At 40.1% G+C, this 17,814-nt stretch overlaps 1 protein-coding gene across 2 annotated transcripts in view; it reads left to right on the forward strand.

Moving 5' to 3' along the window:
- LOC117402745 (kinesin-like protein KIF13B) overlaps window positions 1–17,814 on the forward strand; it is a 168,505-nt gene that overhangs the window by 74,606 nt on the left and 76,085 nt on the right. For both annotated transcript variants that reach the window (XM_034004173.3, XM_059024751.1), the window contains 7 exons: window positions 11,005–11,174; window positions 11,976–12,189; window positions 12,512–12,674; window positions 12,962–13,108; window positions 13,202–13,351; window positions 16,332–16,460; window positions 16,804–16,977. In XM_034004173.3, the coding sequence (XP_033860064.3) occupies window positions 11,005–11,174; window positions 11,976–12,189; window positions 12,512–12,674; window positions 12,962–13,108; window positions 13,202–13,351; window positions 16,332–16,460; window positions 16,804–16,977 (1,147 nt within the window). The remainder of the gene's footprint in view (window positions 1–11,004; window positions 11,175–11,975; window positions 12,190–12,511; window positions 12,675–12,961; window positions 13,109–13,201; window positions 13,352–16,331; window positions 16,461–16,803; window positions 16,978–17,814) is intronic.

A 17,814-nucleotide genomic window follows, 5' to 3' on the forward strand; every position in this document is an offset into this window, starting at 1 on the left:
TTATAGCTGCAATGACTTAATTTGTTTTCAAAATAAAATTCTAGACATCAAAAATCTGATTCTACAGACTCCTTCTGTTCTGGAGGATTTCTCCAGAACTCTACCAATTAGACTGGTTAAAAGAGCACATGAGGAATTTAGGACAGGAGCTATGTTTCCAGCGAACTTGCAAAATTCTGCACAAAAATATGTGCGTTACCTTACAAGAACCGACAGACCTTGTCGGTTCTTGTAAGACCCACTACATGTGCTCTTGATCCCATTCCTACTAAACTAATAAAATATGTTTTTGGTGTTATTAATACTCGCATTAAAAATATATATAAATGGATCACCTTCCTCTGTAGTCAATTACACAAATAAACTATTCGAATAGCATGTTACATATTCGAGTACACGAAAAAAGCCTCATGTAGAAGCAAACACGGATGTTGTTATGCCTGTTGCACCAACTTTAGCCTGGCTTGGTTACATCCGACATTTAATATTTCATGTCTGGCGTTCAAAATGTGCGTTCATGTGAATGAGATTTGCATATTAAACATAAGGACCCTAATTAACTGAAAAACTCTATATCAAAGATTCCCGCTAGAGCAGAGTAGTGCTGCTGAGGCTCCGCCCCCTACCATAAGCAGCATTGAGCCCTACATTCGTCGCCAATGTCTTTTTTCAGCCGTGCTGATTACTCCCGAGACAGATAAGTGTATCTTCCATCTCTATATACCTATTGTTAGCACTTTTTAGCTCACTTTTAAGTGATATAAGAACATAAGAAAGTTTACAAACGAGAGGAGGCCATTCGGCCCATTTTGCTCGTGTGGTTAGTAGTAGCTTATTGATCCCAGAATCTCATCAAGCAGCTTCTTGAAGGGTCCCAGGGTGTCAGCTTCAACAACATTACTGGGGAGTTGGTTCCATACCCTCACAATTCTGTGTAAAAAAAGTGCCTCCTATTTTCTGTTCTGAATGCCCCTTTATCTAATCTCCATTTATGACCCCTGGTCCTTGTTTCTTTTTTCAGGTCAAAAAAGTCCCCTGGGTCGACACTGTCAATACCTTTTAGAATTTTGAATGTTTGAATCAGATCACCGCGTAGTCTTCTTTGTTCAAGACTGAATAGATTCAATTCTTTGAGCCTGTCTGCATACGACATGCCTTTTTGAACCCGGGATAATTCTGGTCGCTCTTCTTTGCACTCTTTCTAGAGCAGCAATATCTTTTTTGTAACGAGGTGACCAGAACTGAACACAATATTCTAGGTGAGGTCTTACTAATGCATTGTTAAGTCTCAACATTACCTCCCTTTTAAATTCAACACTTCTCACAATATATCCAAGCATCTTGTTGGCCTTTTTTATAGCTTCCCCACATTGTCTAGATGAAGACATTTCTGAGTATAAACTCCTAGGTCTTTTTCATAGATTCCTTCTTCAATTTCAGTATCTTTCATATGATATTTATAATACACATTTTTATTGCCTGCGTGCAGTACCTTACTCTTTTCTCTATTAAATGTCATTTGCCATGTGTCTGCCCAGTTCCGAATGCTGTCTAGATCATTTTGATTGACCTTTGCTGCTGCAACAGTGTTTGCCACTCCTCCTATTTTTGTGTCGTCTGCATATTTAACAAGTTTGTTTACTATACCAGAATCTAAATCATTAATGTAGATTAGGAATAGCAGAGGACCTAATACTGATCCCTGTGGTACACCTCTGGTTACCTCGCTCCATTTTGAGATTTCTCCTCTAATCAGTACTTTCTGTTTTCTACATGTTAACCACTCCCTAATCCATGTGCATGCATTTCCTTGAATCCCTACTGCGTTCAGTTTGAGAATTAATCTTTTATGCGGGACTTTGTCAAAAGCTTTCTGGAAATCTAAATAAACCATGTCGTATGCTTTGTAATTATCCATTGTCGATGTTGCATCCTCAAAAAAATCAAGCAGGTTAGTTAGACATGATCTTCCTTTCCTAAAACCATGCTGACTGTCTCCCAGGATATTGTTCCCATATAGGTAATTTTCCATTTTGGATCTTATAGTTCACATATAATAGAAGTCAGGCTTATTGGTCTGTAGTTACCTGGTTCGGTTTTGTCTCCCTTTTTGTGGATCGGTATTACGTTTGCAATTCTCTAGTCTGTCGGTACAACCCCTGTGTCAAGAGACTGTTGCATGATCTTGGTTAGCGGTTTGTAAATAACTTCTTTCATTTCTTTGAGTACTATTGGGAGGATCTCATCCGGCCCAGGGGATTTGTTTATTTTAAGAGCTCCTAGTCCCTTTAACACTTCTGCCTCTGTTATGCTAATGTTATTTAAAACTGGATGGGAACAGGTCGACATGTGGGGCATGTTGTCCATGTCCTCCTTTGTAAAAATCTGTGAAAAGTAATCATTTTAATATTTGCTATTTTTTTTCTTCCTGTATGATTTTGCTATTTGTGTCTCTTAGACATTTAACCTCCTCTTTGAATTTTCTCTTGCTGTTATAATACTGGAAAAATATTTTGGAATTGTTTTTAGCCCCCTTAGCAATATTGATTTCCATCTCTTTCTTGGCCTTTCTAACTTCTTTTTGACTTGTGTTTGCATTTCCAAGTACTCTTTTGGTCCTTTTTAAACGCTTTGTAAAGTGCCTTTTTTCGCTGAATATTTTTTTAAATTGATCTATTAAACCATTTTGGCCATTTTGTTTTAGATTTAGATTTGTCTACTTTTGGGATGTAATTGTTTGTTTTGCGCCTCTTTTCACATTTTTGAAAAACAGCCATCCCTTTTCTGTGGATGTTTTCTCTATTTTACTCCAATCTACTTCTGTTAGTCTCTGTTTCATACCTTCATAGTTTGCTTTTCTAAAATTGTAAACCTTAGCTAGTCATTACTTTTTGGCGTTTTAAAAAATACTTCAAATGAGACCATGTTGTGGTCTGAGTTTGCCAATGGCTCTCTGACCTCTGTTTTAGTTATTCTGTCTTCGTTATTTGAAAAGACTAAATCAAGGCATGCCTCCCCTCTAGTCGGTGCCTTGACAAATTGCGTTAGGAAGCAGTCATTTGTAATTTCCACCATTTCAATTTCGTCCGTCGTGCTCCCCACCAGGTTCTCCCATTTTATACGGGGGAAGTTGAAATCCCCCATTAGTATGGCTTCTCCTTTTCTACACGCATTTCGAATGTCATTGTATAACAGATTATTTTGCTCAGCGTCTGAATTTGGCGGTCTATAGCATGCTCCTATTATTATGCCCTTTTGAATTTATTATGACCCATATTGATTCGGCATTGTTTTCTTTGTCCTGATTTAACACCTGGGCTTCAAGACTATTTATGTGTAGCGCTACCCCTCCGCCTCTTCTGCCCTGCCTGTCTTTCCTATACAGTGTGTACTCACTAATATTGTATTCGTCTCCATCACTCTCAGACAACCAAGTTTCTTTAACACCTATCACATCGTAGTTACTTGTTTGTGCAGTAGCTTCAAGTTCTAACATTTTGTTTCTGAGACTTCTAGCATTAAGATAAATACATTTTAATGGCTGTCTTACCTGTGTTGTTGCCTTTTGTTTTGATGTGGTCTCCCTTCTGTTTTTTGTTTTCTCCTTTCTAGTTTAAATGCTTCTGGACCTCCTCAAGGATCCTTTCTCAGAGTAGATTGGTTCCCTTTCTGTTTAAGTGCAGTCCGTCCCACCTATATAGATAGTCCTTGTTGTAGAATGTGCTCCAGTGTTCAAGAAAGATGAATCCTTCCTGTGTGCACCACGATTTCAGCCATGGGTTTGGATTTTGTATTTCTAGCTGTCCATATGGTCCTTTGCAAGGTGTTGGCAGTATCCCAGAAAATACCACAGTTTTGGTCTTGTCTTTTAATTTCCTTCCTAGCTCTCTAAATTTGTTTTGCAGGGTCTTGGCCTGTCTCTTCCAATGCTGTTTGTACCGATGTGGACGACTACTACTGGGTCGTCTCCTGTTCGTTCTAGGAGCCTGTCCACGTTCTCAGTGATGTGCTTGACAGAGGCTCCTGGAAGGCAGCACACTGTTGTAGTAAGGGGGTCCAAACTGCGAACTAAACTTGCTGTGTTTCTCAATATGGAGTCCCCAACAATCATGACCTCCCTTCTTTTTGCTGCCTGGCCAGCACTGTTTATAGGGTCCTGGATGTTGTTCCTTTCATTCTCTTGGTCATCTACATTTTGAAGTTGCTCAAATTTGTTGGATGTTTGGATTTCTGGTGGTTGTGTTTGACAAAGTTTCTTTTTTTTCCCTGCTTCTGCCTATCTGAACCCAGCTGTTTCGACTCTCTTCCATCTCCCTGGTGGCTTTCAGTCTGCAGGGGTGCAGACTTCCATGAATTGTGAGTGTGTCAGCTCCTCAAGCTCCTGTTGCTGTCTCATTTCCTCCAGCTCCATTTCTAACAGACTTACTCGTTGAAGCAAGTCCTGGATCGTGCAGCACTTTACACACACTTGGTGACACATCATGCAGTTGTCACAGATTACTGTCTTGAAGACCATGTGTTGTTGTTTTTTTTTTTTTTTTTTTTTTGATGTTTAGTTTAGCTTCTGCAGCTGTCAACCTGCTTTCAAACTGCTTCTAACTGTGATGTACTTGTCCACTCGTACTTCTCCCACTCTGTTGCTTCCACACGCTGTCGCTGTGAACACTGGCTGGCTTTTGTTTGTTTGCTGTTTGCTGCTGGCTCCGCCCCTCCCCCGTGTCTCAGAACGGCAGTGAATTTGAATCAGCTGTTCTGAGTTTCAGCTTGTTCTCAGAAAAAGACACGCAGCTGTTAGACTTTAGCTGCAGTGTTTTCTGATTAAAGGAATTAAAGATGTAATTTCTCCTTGCTGCTTCTAACTGATATACTTGTCCACTCTACTTCTCCCACGCTGTCACTTCCACACGCCCTCTGACTCTGGTCAGTTTTAATTCTTTTGGATTTAAGTGCTGCCTTTGATACTGTGGACCACTCTATTTTATTGAATCGCCTCCAAAATCTGGAGTTGTTTTATCTTTCTAATAGATTTCAGTTTCAATTGGGAAGGAGAGACCATTGTCTGAAGTAGTTTGTGGTGTCCCACAGGGCTGTGTTTTTTAAGCCCTTTATTATTTTCTATATATATGCTTCTTTGGGAGATATACATAGACATGTAGTAAATTTCCAAGTGTATACATATGATACTGAGCTCTATTTGTCTTTTTAAAACCAGGTGATCTGCTGGGCCTGTTATAGTTTCTTGTCTTGCCGACATCAAGTGTTGGATGTCTGAATATTTTAATGTTAAATTTGGATAAAACTGAGCTTATGCTACTAGGCTCAAAGAAACACCTAAATAATGCTGATTCATTGGGGCTGGACATTTAGCAGTCTCAACTAGAAATTAAAACTAGAAATGATAAATGTGGGTGTCATATTTGACCCTCATCTTTCCTTTGTGACTAATATTAGGAACATTTACTAAATCATCTTTTTATCATCTGAGAAATAGTTCAAAACTCAGACCTATTATCTTTATACCTGATGCTGAAAGACTAGCACATGCCTTTGTCATGTAGGATTGATTATTGCAATGTTCTGCAGCTCATACAGAACACTGCTGCTAGAATTCTGACTAGAACTAAGAAAAGTGAACATATCACCCCTGTGTTAGCCTCCTTGCACTGGCTTCCTGTGCAATTTAGAGTTGTGCGGCAGGACAAAAGCCCTAAAATGTAAATAGTGTGTGGGGAATTTAAGATCGGCAGGGATGGGATTGAATCTGTCCCTGCCAACAATCACAGGTGTGGCCATTCCATAATTAGGTCATTGAGTGCTAACTGTGGAGTGGCCACCTGTATATAAGGAAGACAATTTGTGTGGGGGAGAGGGAGTTGGGGGAGTGTATCTGTGTAACTGTTTTTTGGAGTGTAAACTTTACAGTAAAGGCGAATGCACGGCCTGTATTGTTGTGTTTGTTCCTGTGTTTTGTGTTAATAAATGTGCGCAACTGTGCTTGAACTGCAAAAAAAAAAAAAAAAAATCTGGTAAAAGTATGAGGCATGGCCCCATACTGCAGCGTTGCAAATGTTTGAGCCTTGGAATATCGCCCAAGAGGTTGCAAGGCCTCTTGTGGAGTGACCAGTGACCTTCTCTGGTGGGTGCAGGTTGGCTAGATATGCAATCTTGACAGCATCTACAATCCACCTCTACAGCCGCTGTTTAGACAGGGCTTGTCCATGGAACTGACGACAACCCTGGGTGCGCTGAATAAATGGACCACAAAGGGTTAGACAGGAATTTCAGCTCTGCTGCATGTAGGGGTTCGAATGGCAGTCTTGTAAGTGCCTCCAGCACTATACTGAGACACCAACGAGGAACAAGGTCTCTCAGGGGGCCTTAACTGAGCACCCTTCAAAAAGGGTAGCCATTCTGGGAGTGCGTAGACGCTGCTCTGGCATTCTGAAGGGTGTCAATGACCCTGTCAGATAACCCGAGATGGCTCAAGTGTCTCCGCTCAGGGGCAAGACCCAAAGCTGCAGAGCTGTTGGGTCTGGATACCACATAGTCCCCTGCCCATGGCTCAGCAGGTCGTTATGGCCTGGCAGCTCTCATGGCTGATTGTACAGGAGCTGTGCCAGTGCTGAGAACCAGGTCCTCCAGTGGAAACGGTGGAAAACCATAGAATCTTGGGCCATCTGTAGGCCAGTGTGTATAGCAGAGTGGGTGACTGCTCTCCAGTAAGGAATACCAGTGGGAACAGTGGGTGGACTCCTGGGTCACGAAGAGGTCTATCTCTGCACACCCAAACTTCTCCCAGATGAGGTTTACATATAATTGAGAGATGGTCCGCTGCCCAGTTCCTCACCCCTGGCAGGTGAACTGCTCTTACTGAAAGCAGATGTTCGTGAGCCCATAGCAAAAGCTTCCGGGTAACATTAATGTGGTGAGGATCCCATTGTGGGATCCCAAAAGTCCTAATGTTAATGTTTTGACATAGGGACATAAATGCTAACAAATGTTTTTAAATGTATTCAGTTTGTAATTTTTATTAAGCTGAAATAAATGCACTTTTTTGCAATGCACACATCCTTGCTATGTGGCTCTGTGCTGTGTAAACCCTAGAGGATCACTTCCTAGTTCCCTGTGTAACAAGAGGGGGGACGAATGGTGCGAGCCTGGATGCTGCACAGGTGTCAGGGAGGTAGAGCTGTCCCTTGAACAGCGGACCATCATGCTTTCCAATGTCCTCTTAGAAAAATGAGCACAAGACACACAACAGCTGCGATCTTTAATTGCTCTTTCTGCATGCTCCCTTCCAAGGCAGTCGATGCACCTGTCATACTTGTCTTCTGCCGGAATGTTCCTGTTTCAAGCAACACAAGGGTGAAACCGAAGCATGGTGCAAGGATGGAAAAGAGTTCAGCTGATATGCACACAAAAAACAGACAACAGCATTGCTGAGAACTGTTGTCAAAGGTCACGGTCAAGGCACACTTTGAATAGAGAATATATGGGTTCCATAGTAACCATGACCCTAACTGCACTCTGTAAGGAGTTATAAGCTAGTTTTGCAGAGAGGTCAAAGGTCACGATCAAGGCAATTTTTGAATAGAGCATATATGGTTTTATATGTGTGTTCTATAGTAACTATGACACTGTCTGAACTCTCAAAGGAGTTATAAGCAAGTTTTGCATTTGAGTTTTAGCAAGGTAATATGTGCAACTGTGCAATTTGATCATAGCTCAAATTTGATTAGCTCGCGGCAGCCATGGTTTTTATGTAGCGACTTGCTTTGAACAAACTTGATAGACAACGAACCATGTGACCAATCTACTTGTGTTGAACAAATCTAAATATAGGCCATAAGGGTAGTATGTGCCCCAAGTTTCACATCTGTACCACAAGAGGTTTTGGATAAGATTTTGTTAAATTTGCGAATATTCGTGAAAAATCCAATGTGGCTGCCAAACCATGTGACCTATGACCTTCATTTTCGCTCTGACACAACTTCCCAAAGGCCTCTATCACCACTCTATGAAGATTCACAGAGTGGTGAACATTGTACCTTAAATGAATACTACAATATGTGCAAATTAACGTTGGCTGAAATTGGATTGGCTCGCAGCGGTCATGTTTTTTTTATGTTTTATGTAGACTTTGAACAAACTTGATAGACAACCTTGCCAAGGCCGTGTATGCAAAGTTTTGATTCAATCAGCATAATCGTTTCAGAGAAGAAGTCATTTGAATATGGCCACCAAACAATGTGACCGATCTGACTTCTCTTGAACAACCATAAATCTAGGCCATGAGGGGAGTATGTGCCCCAACTTTCAGATCTCTGCTGTAAACTGTTTTGGGAGAAGATTTAAAATTGGCCAAAATCCAATATGGCTGCCAAACCATGTGACCTTCGTTTTTGCTCTGACACAACTTCCCATAGGCCTCTACCACTGTACTAAGTTTCGTGACATTTCGTGCAACAGTGTTGATTTTATGTAACTTTTAAGTTCTCGGCAGAAGGAAAAAAAAAAATAACTAGAAGTTGCAAGCAACTTAACGGCTTCCAAGGCATTCTTGTTCCTATCTGTGTTCCATAGTAATCATGGCACTCTGCAAGGAGTTATAAGCTAGTTTTGCATTTGACCTTATGAAGAGGTCAAAGGCCAAGGCCATTTTTGAAAAGAGCACATATGGGTTCATTTGTGTATTCTATAGTAACTATGACACTGTCTAAACTCTCAAAGGAGTTCTAAACAAATTTTGCATTTGAGCTTTAGCAAGGTAATATGTGCAATTTGACCATGGCTGAAATTTGATTGGCTCACGACGGCCATGTTGTTTTTTTATGTAGCGAGTTGCTTTGCACAAACTTGATTGACAGCCTTGCCAAGGCTATGTATGCAAAGTTTTGCTTAAATCGGCATAACGGTTTCAGAGAAAAAGACGTTTGAATATTTGACAAATCCAATATGTCTGCCACGCCATGTGACCTATGAGCTTCATTTTTGCTCTGACACAACTTTTCTTAGGTGCCTACCACCCTACCAAGTTTCGTGAGTTTCTGTGTAACGGTATTGATTTTAGAACCATTTGAAAAAAGAGAGGAAGAAAAAACATAATAAAAATCCCAGCAATAACAATAGGCTTCCCAGCCATTCCAGTCATTCTGCAATATTGCCTTTGCGACGGCTTTGGTACACTCGTCCATTAGGTAATGGTTACATTTTGTACTTGAAAGGGAACATTAGGTTATTATCATAACCCTGGTTGCCTGAAATAAATGTAACCATTAACCTTTCAAGGTCGCTGCATCCATGATTGCAGAAAAATGATGCTGGTGTCTGCGTTACAGACACTGGTGCGCAGCTTTGGTATATCTATTAAGGTTTAGTGGTCTTTTGGGGGTACGTAAATACCCTTTAGGTAATGGTTACATTTTTATTTCAGGGAACCAGGGTTATGATAATAACCGAACATTCTATGGCATGACAACATTGACCACATATTTTGCATGCATGGGCACCAGATGTTGGTTTTTGACAGGAGACACCTGAGGATTTAATACTGGTCTCTTTCTTTTTCATCTGCATTATTACCTTCATTTTCCTCTTCATTCATGCTGAATGCTTCCGCTTCAGCATCCGGGTTTCCAAACAATGCGGCCACTTCTTCTGTTTCAATTCCTTGAACACAATCTTTAGGTAAACGTAATCCTTCTGAACCAATCTTCATTGGCTTGCCATAAATTGCTTCATAAAGAGATCACCCAATGCCAGAATGGAAGCGACAAGCTACAAACCTTCAGTCCACTTATTAATATTATTATTTTGCATCCAGGTAATCAGAATGTCTTGGATATCACTCTTTCTACCGAGCCTTGGGATTGGGAATGGCAAGGTTGGCAAGCAGACCACATGACTAGCAACTCCTTGATTTTATACTGTTCACAAATTCTCTTCTTAAATCGGCAATATCTGAGGTGCCTGTTTGTCGCTGAAGATTTGCAGCTGATGATACGAACATCCTTTTTCAGTGCGCTCAAGCTGACACATTTTGTACGATGATCTTGATAAACCATTACAAACCGATAATCCTGATCTTGTTGGCTTTACATGTCGATAAGATCAACTTGGCAACGAGAATTCATACAATTTGACATGATTTGTTTCACAACATTTTTCTTCTTTTTTTCTGTTTCAAAGTTGTAGGAAAAAATGAATGCTTTGCACCGTCACATTGTAATGTGTTTTGATGTAGCTCTTTATTCAGCACATTGCAACCACCATTTTTAATGTGAGCTTTCTGGATAGCATCTTTTTTTTTTTTTGCAACAAGCGTTGTGTGTTTACCTCTTTGCAAACTAGCTTCACACCGGAGCATTCCAAAATGTAGAAATGCTTCTGCCAATAATAATCTTAAGACTTAGACAGCTTCAGGTGTTTGTATTGTGACATAGCTTCTGTGTCCACACATACAGGTGATTATATACTGACACAGGTGATTTGTCAACACGTACAGGTGTTTGTATTGTGACATAACTTCTGTGTCAACAACTACTGGTGGTTTATATACTGACAAGTGGAAGACCGAGTACTACTGTATCTCTTGTGCGGACATTCCTTTATCTGTAGCACCATGTTTTGGGACCTGAAACAATGAAATGGGGGGGTAGGAGGATACATTGTTATTGGGGAAACTTTTTCATTAAAAAAGTTTCTTCCAATTTTGTTCCTTTTTACATTTTACATATGTTCTGAATTCTGTAAACAGTCTGAAAGTAATATTCTTTAGATAATATTCTAAATGATATATGGTTTTATGGTAATTTGATGACATTTGAAAGAGCATGCATTTTCCTTAGATTTAAAAAAAAAAAAAAAAAAAAAAAAAAAAAAAACAGCTCAGAGTTCCGGCCTGGAAAAGGTTAACATGTGACTACTGTTTCAATTTGATCAGCCCTGTCCCAGAATGATTGCCGTCTGCACAATGTTTATTGGTGGTGTCCTCCTTTTCTGCAGGATTAACCTCCCAAAGCGTAGACGGAGAGAAGATGAAGAGGGCATGATGAAGAGCAGCAGTGAGCAGTTAGACAGGGATGGGGACACTAACAGCGAGGTCTCTAGCGAGGTCAGCTTCAGCTACGAGTTTGCACAGACAGAGGTCATGATGAAAGCTCTGGGCAACAATGGTGAGACTACACATTTTACTAAACTGTCAGTGAGCTTTCAATGTATGCTGGATTGCAACACTATCACATAAACTTTCAATGTAGAATAATACCTGCTTTTATTTTACTTAACCCTTTGCGGTCCATTTATTCAGCGTGTGTCAGGTCCAGTTTATTTTCACATGCGCAGTTTATTTTAGACGCGCTGTTTTAAAAGTATTTTTTTTTCACAGTAAAACAGGTTTAAAAGGCACTGCATATCAACAGGACACTTAGTACTGCATCTCCAGCCCAGCCCCACCCCACCCCTTGTTCGCTATATTTTTAAAATGCCTCTAATAGTACATACCGATAAATCATCTCTTGATCACTCGTTTTCACCAAACTCCTCAATAATGCGATCCAAGTCATTATTTTATTACTATAACATCTAAAAAAAGCTCTGCGAATGTCTGTGTTATTCTTAGAGCGCTGGATGCGGAAGCTGCTGTCTTGTTTGTTTATGTCCGTGTTATCTATGTGGTGTCGGGTCTATCAGTATCCATGAGATACGCCCCTTTTTTTTTTTTTTCGACTTCTCTCGGCTCCTATCGGTCATTGAATGGTTTTCTCTGCTTTTTCCGGAGAAAAAACGACTAGAGACCTGTTTTTTGCGTCTCTTTGATGATGTCGGACAGGGTCCGACATTGGACCGGAAAGGGAAAATTGCGATGTCGGACCAGGTCCGAAATAGGACCGCAAAGGGTTAAGGTTTTGTGTTAAGTCTTGTGATGCAAGGAGTGTATATGACATGACGGATTTGTGTGTGTGCCTGTATCCCAGACCCAATGCAGTCGATTCTTCAGAGCCTGGAACGGCAACACGAAGAGGAGAAGCGCTCTGCTCTTGAGAGGCAGCGAGTGATGTACGAGCAGGAGCTGGAGCAGCTGAGGAGACGCCTCTCCCCTGACAAGCATCAGCATTACCGCAGCATGGAGCGCCTCTCCACATCCTCTCCCAATGCACAGCAGAGACTCCGCCAATGGAGTGAGGAGAGGTGAGTGCAGGAGGATGCACTTTTGACATATAGACAGACCTGTCGGGCAATGTCCAGATGGTAAAGCTGAGGAGAATACACAATGAAGCATAGTGCCACATTTTAGTGCTGAAGCTGGGAGTTTAATCATGTAAAGCATTGTCATTGCTTACATTGCAACACTCTATGTATTGTATATTATTTATTTTTAAATTGTATATTCTAAATCTGCAGATAGGTTTGAGCACCCCTTAGCTATCTGGGTGTAAACAATAATAGACCAATGTGAATGGAAAGTTGCTCAAGAGGCATTAAACTCAATACAAATGTACTGTTCTCACAGAGAGGCCATGCTGACACGCAGCCTGCGTAAGCTGAGGGAGCAGATTGTGAGAGCAAACCTGTTGGTTCAGGAGGCCAGCTTCATTGCAGAGGAGTTGGAAAAGAAAACTGAGTATCGTGTCACCTTGCAGATACCTGCAGCCAATCTCAATGCCAACAGGAAGGTAAGCAAAAGAGAGCACCAACAATGTGGCAGAAAATGTATCTTGCCTATTATTAACAATTGATGCACCCCAAGCACTTCATTGCTTATAGTACCCAAACAAACTTTTTAAAAGAAAAGCAAATCAAAAGTGTAAATATTTTTCATAACAAGTGGATGAGAAAAATGTATATAGAATGGCTTGTCTATATCTGCTTTGTGAATGAAGTGCAGAGCATCTTAGTCAGGCAGCACATAACAGGTGTAGAATTTTGGAGCCTATGTGTTTGAGCCTGTGTGTTCTGTCAGCGTGATGCAGTGCTGAGTGAACCAGCCGTGCAGGTGCGCAGGAAGGGGAAGGGGAAGCAGATCTGGGCTCTGGAGAAAATGGAGAATCGCCTGGTGGACATGCGAGATCTCTACCAAGAGTGGAAGGACTACGACGAGGATAATCCTGTAAGTAACCCACTTTAATCTGTTTCTGTCACTCAACTTTTCTCTGTGGCTGTTGCACATCAAATGTGTTAACTCCACCCCTCACTATCACAGGTGATGCGTTCCTACTTCAAGCGAGCAGACCCTTTCTTTGATGAACAGGAGAACCACAGCCTTATTGGAGTGGCTAATGTGTTCCTTTCGTGCCTCTTCTGTGATGTTAAGCTGCAGTATGCAGTGCCCATAATCAACCAAAAAGGAGAGGTATGGAGAGCTATTTTTTTTTTTTTTGTGTTAATTAATAGGATGTTGTGGTACATATAACTAATCGCTAATTTTACCCCAACAATCAGAAAAGACTCCAGGATATGTTTTACTTTCCAGCAATGACTATCTTTTGTTCATCCAGTGCCTCCACTGCAGGCTCATATCTGTACTGCAAGCTAAATGTTTAGTAACATACCTAATATGGCCACCAAACTTCAATATATTTTGCACAGCTGTATTCTGTAATTCTGTCATGTTACATTGCATGTGTTCAGTAAAAATGTACCATTTCATTATTTAACAGTATTGAATATAGGTTGCGATTCAAATTCTGAAGACTTAGCTTGGCGTTTACAACAGCTCTATTTTACATTTTTTTAGTGTAAATGTAGCGTAACCCCAGCTAGGGATGCATATCCCTGACGATGGGGGGAATATAGGGAGGCAAAGTTTGACAAATGTGTAGAGAACGGTATATTCAATTGTGATTTTAAGTTTATTTTTACACAAATTGAGTGAAAATCTAGTAGTATATGGGGGTTATATGTCTGTATGTTACACATATTTAACATGTCTAGAGAAGCATTTAATCAATTTTGATGACACTTCGAGCAATCTTTAGTAGTTTTCAGAGAATTAGAACCTGAGCGAATCAGAAATTGGAATTCTTCTCCAAGCCATTTGAGCCATCTTCATCAGCTGGCTTCTCACACTCCAGCATTGGCACTTGTCCATGTTTTAATATGCCTGTTGCTTTTGAAGAAATGCAAAAAGTGGACCTTGGTGTGTAACCAATTAAGGTTTAACAAGTCCTAGTTTCAACTAGAGTTGTTTTAAATGAGGTAATTTTGCTTTCCTTACAGTGAATAAAAGCTTTTGTTTCATTTGCGGCAAAATCTACTCAATACAAATTTTATATATATATATATTTCAGTTTTTTATTTTTCTTAAATATTTCCCAACATAAAACCAATGTCACCTTACAATAATTGATTTTGAGTTTCAGTGTTTTAAAATAAAATATCAAACAGAACGAAATTTCAATGTACCATTTGTAATTCAGTAATATGAGAGAATTGGTCAGGGGTCTGAATACTTTTGCAAGGCATTGTGTGTGTGTGTGTGTGTGTGTGTGTGTGTGTGTGTATATGTATGTATGTATGTATGTGTGTGTATATATACAGTGCCTTGCGAAAGTATTCGGCCCCCTTGAACTTTGCGACCTTTTGCCACATTTCAGGCTTCAAACATAAAGATATGAAACTGTAATTTTTTGTGAAGAATCAACAACAAGTGGGACACAATCATGAAGTGGAACGAAATTTATTGGATATTTCAAACTTTTTTAACAAATAAAAAACTGAAAAATTGGGCGTGCAAAATTATTCAGCCCCCTTAAGTTAATACTTTGTAGCGCCACCTTTTGCTGCGATTACAGCTGTAAGTCGCTTGGGGTATGTCTCTATCAGTTTTGCACATCGAGAGACTGAAATTTTTGCCCATTCCTCCTTGCAAAACAGCTCGAGCTCAGTGAGGTTGGATGGAGAGCATTTGTGAACAGCAGTTTTCAGTTCTTTCCACAGATTCTCGATTGGATTCAGGTCTGGACTTTGACTTGGCCATTCTAACACCTGGGTATGTTTATTTGTGAACCATTCCATTGTAGATTTTGCTTTATGTTTTGGATCATTGTCTTGTTGGAAGACAAATCTCCGTCCCAGTCTCAGGTCTTTTGCAGACTCCATCAGGTTTTCTTCCAGAATGGTCCTGTATTTGGCTCCATCCATCTTCCTATCAATTTTAACCATCTTCCCTGTCCCTGCTGAAGAAAAGCAGGCCCAAACCATGATGCTGCCACCACCATGTTTGACAGTGGGGATGGTGTGTTCAGGGTGATGAGCTGTGTTGCTTTTACGCCAAACATAACGTTTTGCATTGTTGCCAAAAAGTTCGATTTTGGTTTCATCTGACCAGAGCACCTTCTTCCACATGTTTGGTGTGTCTCCCAGGTGGCTTGTGGCAAACTGTAAACAACACTTTTTATGGATATCTTTAAGAAATGGCTTTCTTCTTGCCACTCTTCCATAAAGGCCAGATTTGTGCAGTATACGACTGATTGTTGTCCTATGGACAGAGTCTCCCACCTCAGCTGTAGATCTCTGCAGTTCATCCAGAGTGATCATGGGCCTCTTGGCTGCATCACTGATCAGTCTTCTCCTTGTATGAGCTGAAAGTTTAGAGGGACGGTCAGGTCTTGGTAGATTTGCAGTGGTCTGATACTCCTTCCATTTCAATATTATCGCTTGCACAGTGCTCCTTGGGATGTTTAAAGCTTGGGAAATCTTTTTGTATCCAAATCCGGCTTTAAACTTCTCCACAACAGTATCTCGGACCTGCCTGGTGTGTTCCTTGTTCTTCATGATGCTCTCTGCGCTTTAAACGGACCTCTGAGACTATCACAGTGCAGGTGCATTTATACGGAGACTTGATTACACACAGGTGGATTCTATTTATCATCATTAGTCATTTAGGTCAACATTGGATCATTCAGAGATCCTCACTGAACTTCTGGAGAGAGTTTGCTGCACTGAAAGTAAAGGGGCTGAATAATTTTGCACGCCCAATTTTTCAGTTTTTTATTTGTTAAAGTTTGAAATATCCAATAAATTTCGTTCCACTTCATGATTGTGTCCCACTTGTTGTTGATTCTTCACAAAAAAGTACAGTTTCATATCTTTATGTTTGAAGCCTGAAATGTGGCAAAAGGTCGCAAAGTTCAAGGGGGCCGAATACTTTCGCAAGGCACTGTGTGTATATATGTATGTATATATATATATATATATATATATATATATATATATATATATATATATATATATAATCTTTTTTTTTTTTCTTCTCCGGCTTGATTAATCCGTACCTGTGTGTGTAGAAGGTAAGTGAGTGAGTATTCGGTAATTTAAATGCTCATTGGCAGGTGGCAGGGAGGTTGCACGTGGAGCTGTTCCGAGTCAGTGGGGATCTCCAGGAAAGGGTGGCTGGAGGAGACGATGGCTTGGAGAATTGCAGTGAGGGTGAACCACAGGAGCACAAGCTTGTATGCATGGTAAGTATTCAATTATTTTTGTGAGCACACCAAAGAGGATCTATGGCCTTTATGAGCTTTAAGATACACAGATATATTTATAAATCTTTTAGTGATTTGACCATGTTTCTTCACAAATATTTACGTTCGTAGTTATTTTTGACCTTTGATACATGATTGAATGGATCATTTATTTGTTGCAGTTGTGGATCAAGTGGTATTTCACTTATTTCTTTCTCATAAACTAGATGTTTGATTGGGTGAGAATGAAGGTTTTATCACCGGAACTACAACCTAATTTTGAACATACTCTGCATGGACAGAGTGGCTTTGCTTACATAATTCGTTTTTCTGTCTGTTACAGATTAGGATCCTTCAAGCCACAGGCCTGCCGCAGTACTTGTCTAATTTCGTGTTTTGTCAGTACTCAATCTGGGACGAGTCCGAACCAGTAATGGTGGCCCCAGAGGTGGACCCCTCTGCATCGTCCCCAACCAGTAAAGATCCACACTGTATGGTTGTCTTTGACTACTGCAAGGTTAGACAAACTGTTCCCTTTTCGTCTATAGTTGGTTTGGTTCCTATTTCAACCAATTTTTGGCATTAGGCTAGCATTGAACTTAAAGAATAAGTAGCGGAGTTCCAAAAAATAATGTTACACGTCCCCATGTGTTGCTGCAACTGTTCAAATAACGTACCTGTGATTTTTCTTTTCATTAACATCCTGACAACCTTTTACACTTAGAACATTAAGTCTGTTTCAAAGCTCTTTTCAAAATGTCCACTCTAGTGCAAGAAGTGTAAAAAGTTGTTAGGATGTTAACAATGAAAAGAACGCTATATGTTTAGGAACCCCGCTACTTGCTCATTTTATTGATTATATTCATATGCAACTGTTTAGTATGTCAAAGCCATTTTTTTCTCTTGCAGGTTTTTGAAACAATAAAATATAATCAATTGAAATAGGAAACATATTAACATTTATGTAACTATTTAGATTTTAACATTTTTGGCAGCATGGTTTGTATTCATGAATATTCTTAAATTTACCAATGCATGATATCTAAGTAACTTTTTGTCTTTGTCCCCCCCCCCCAGTATTCTTTTCTTGATAATCAATCAATCAATCAATCAATCAATCTTTATTACTTGTATAGTGCCTTTTGCAATACATAACCTAAAAGAGCTTTACAGATAAAAACAAGTTAAAAAAAATATATACACACACACACACACAGTGCTCCCTTGCTATAACGCAGGTCTCGGGGGACACACAATATGAGCGTTATAAATGGGGGAGGGGGTGGGGGGCACCGTGGGACACAACACACATCTGACTAAAACACAAAATAACTCCATCTCTATAATGCGTATA

The sequence above is a fragment of the Acipenser ruthenus genome, chromosome 5 (genome assembly GCF_902713425.1).
Source record: "Acipenser ruthenus chromosome 5, fAciRut3.2 maternal haplotype, whole genome shotgun sequence".
Taxonomy (NCBI): Eukaryota; Metazoa; Chordata; class Actinopteri; order Acipenseriformes; family Acipenseridae; genus Acipenser; species Acipenser ruthenus.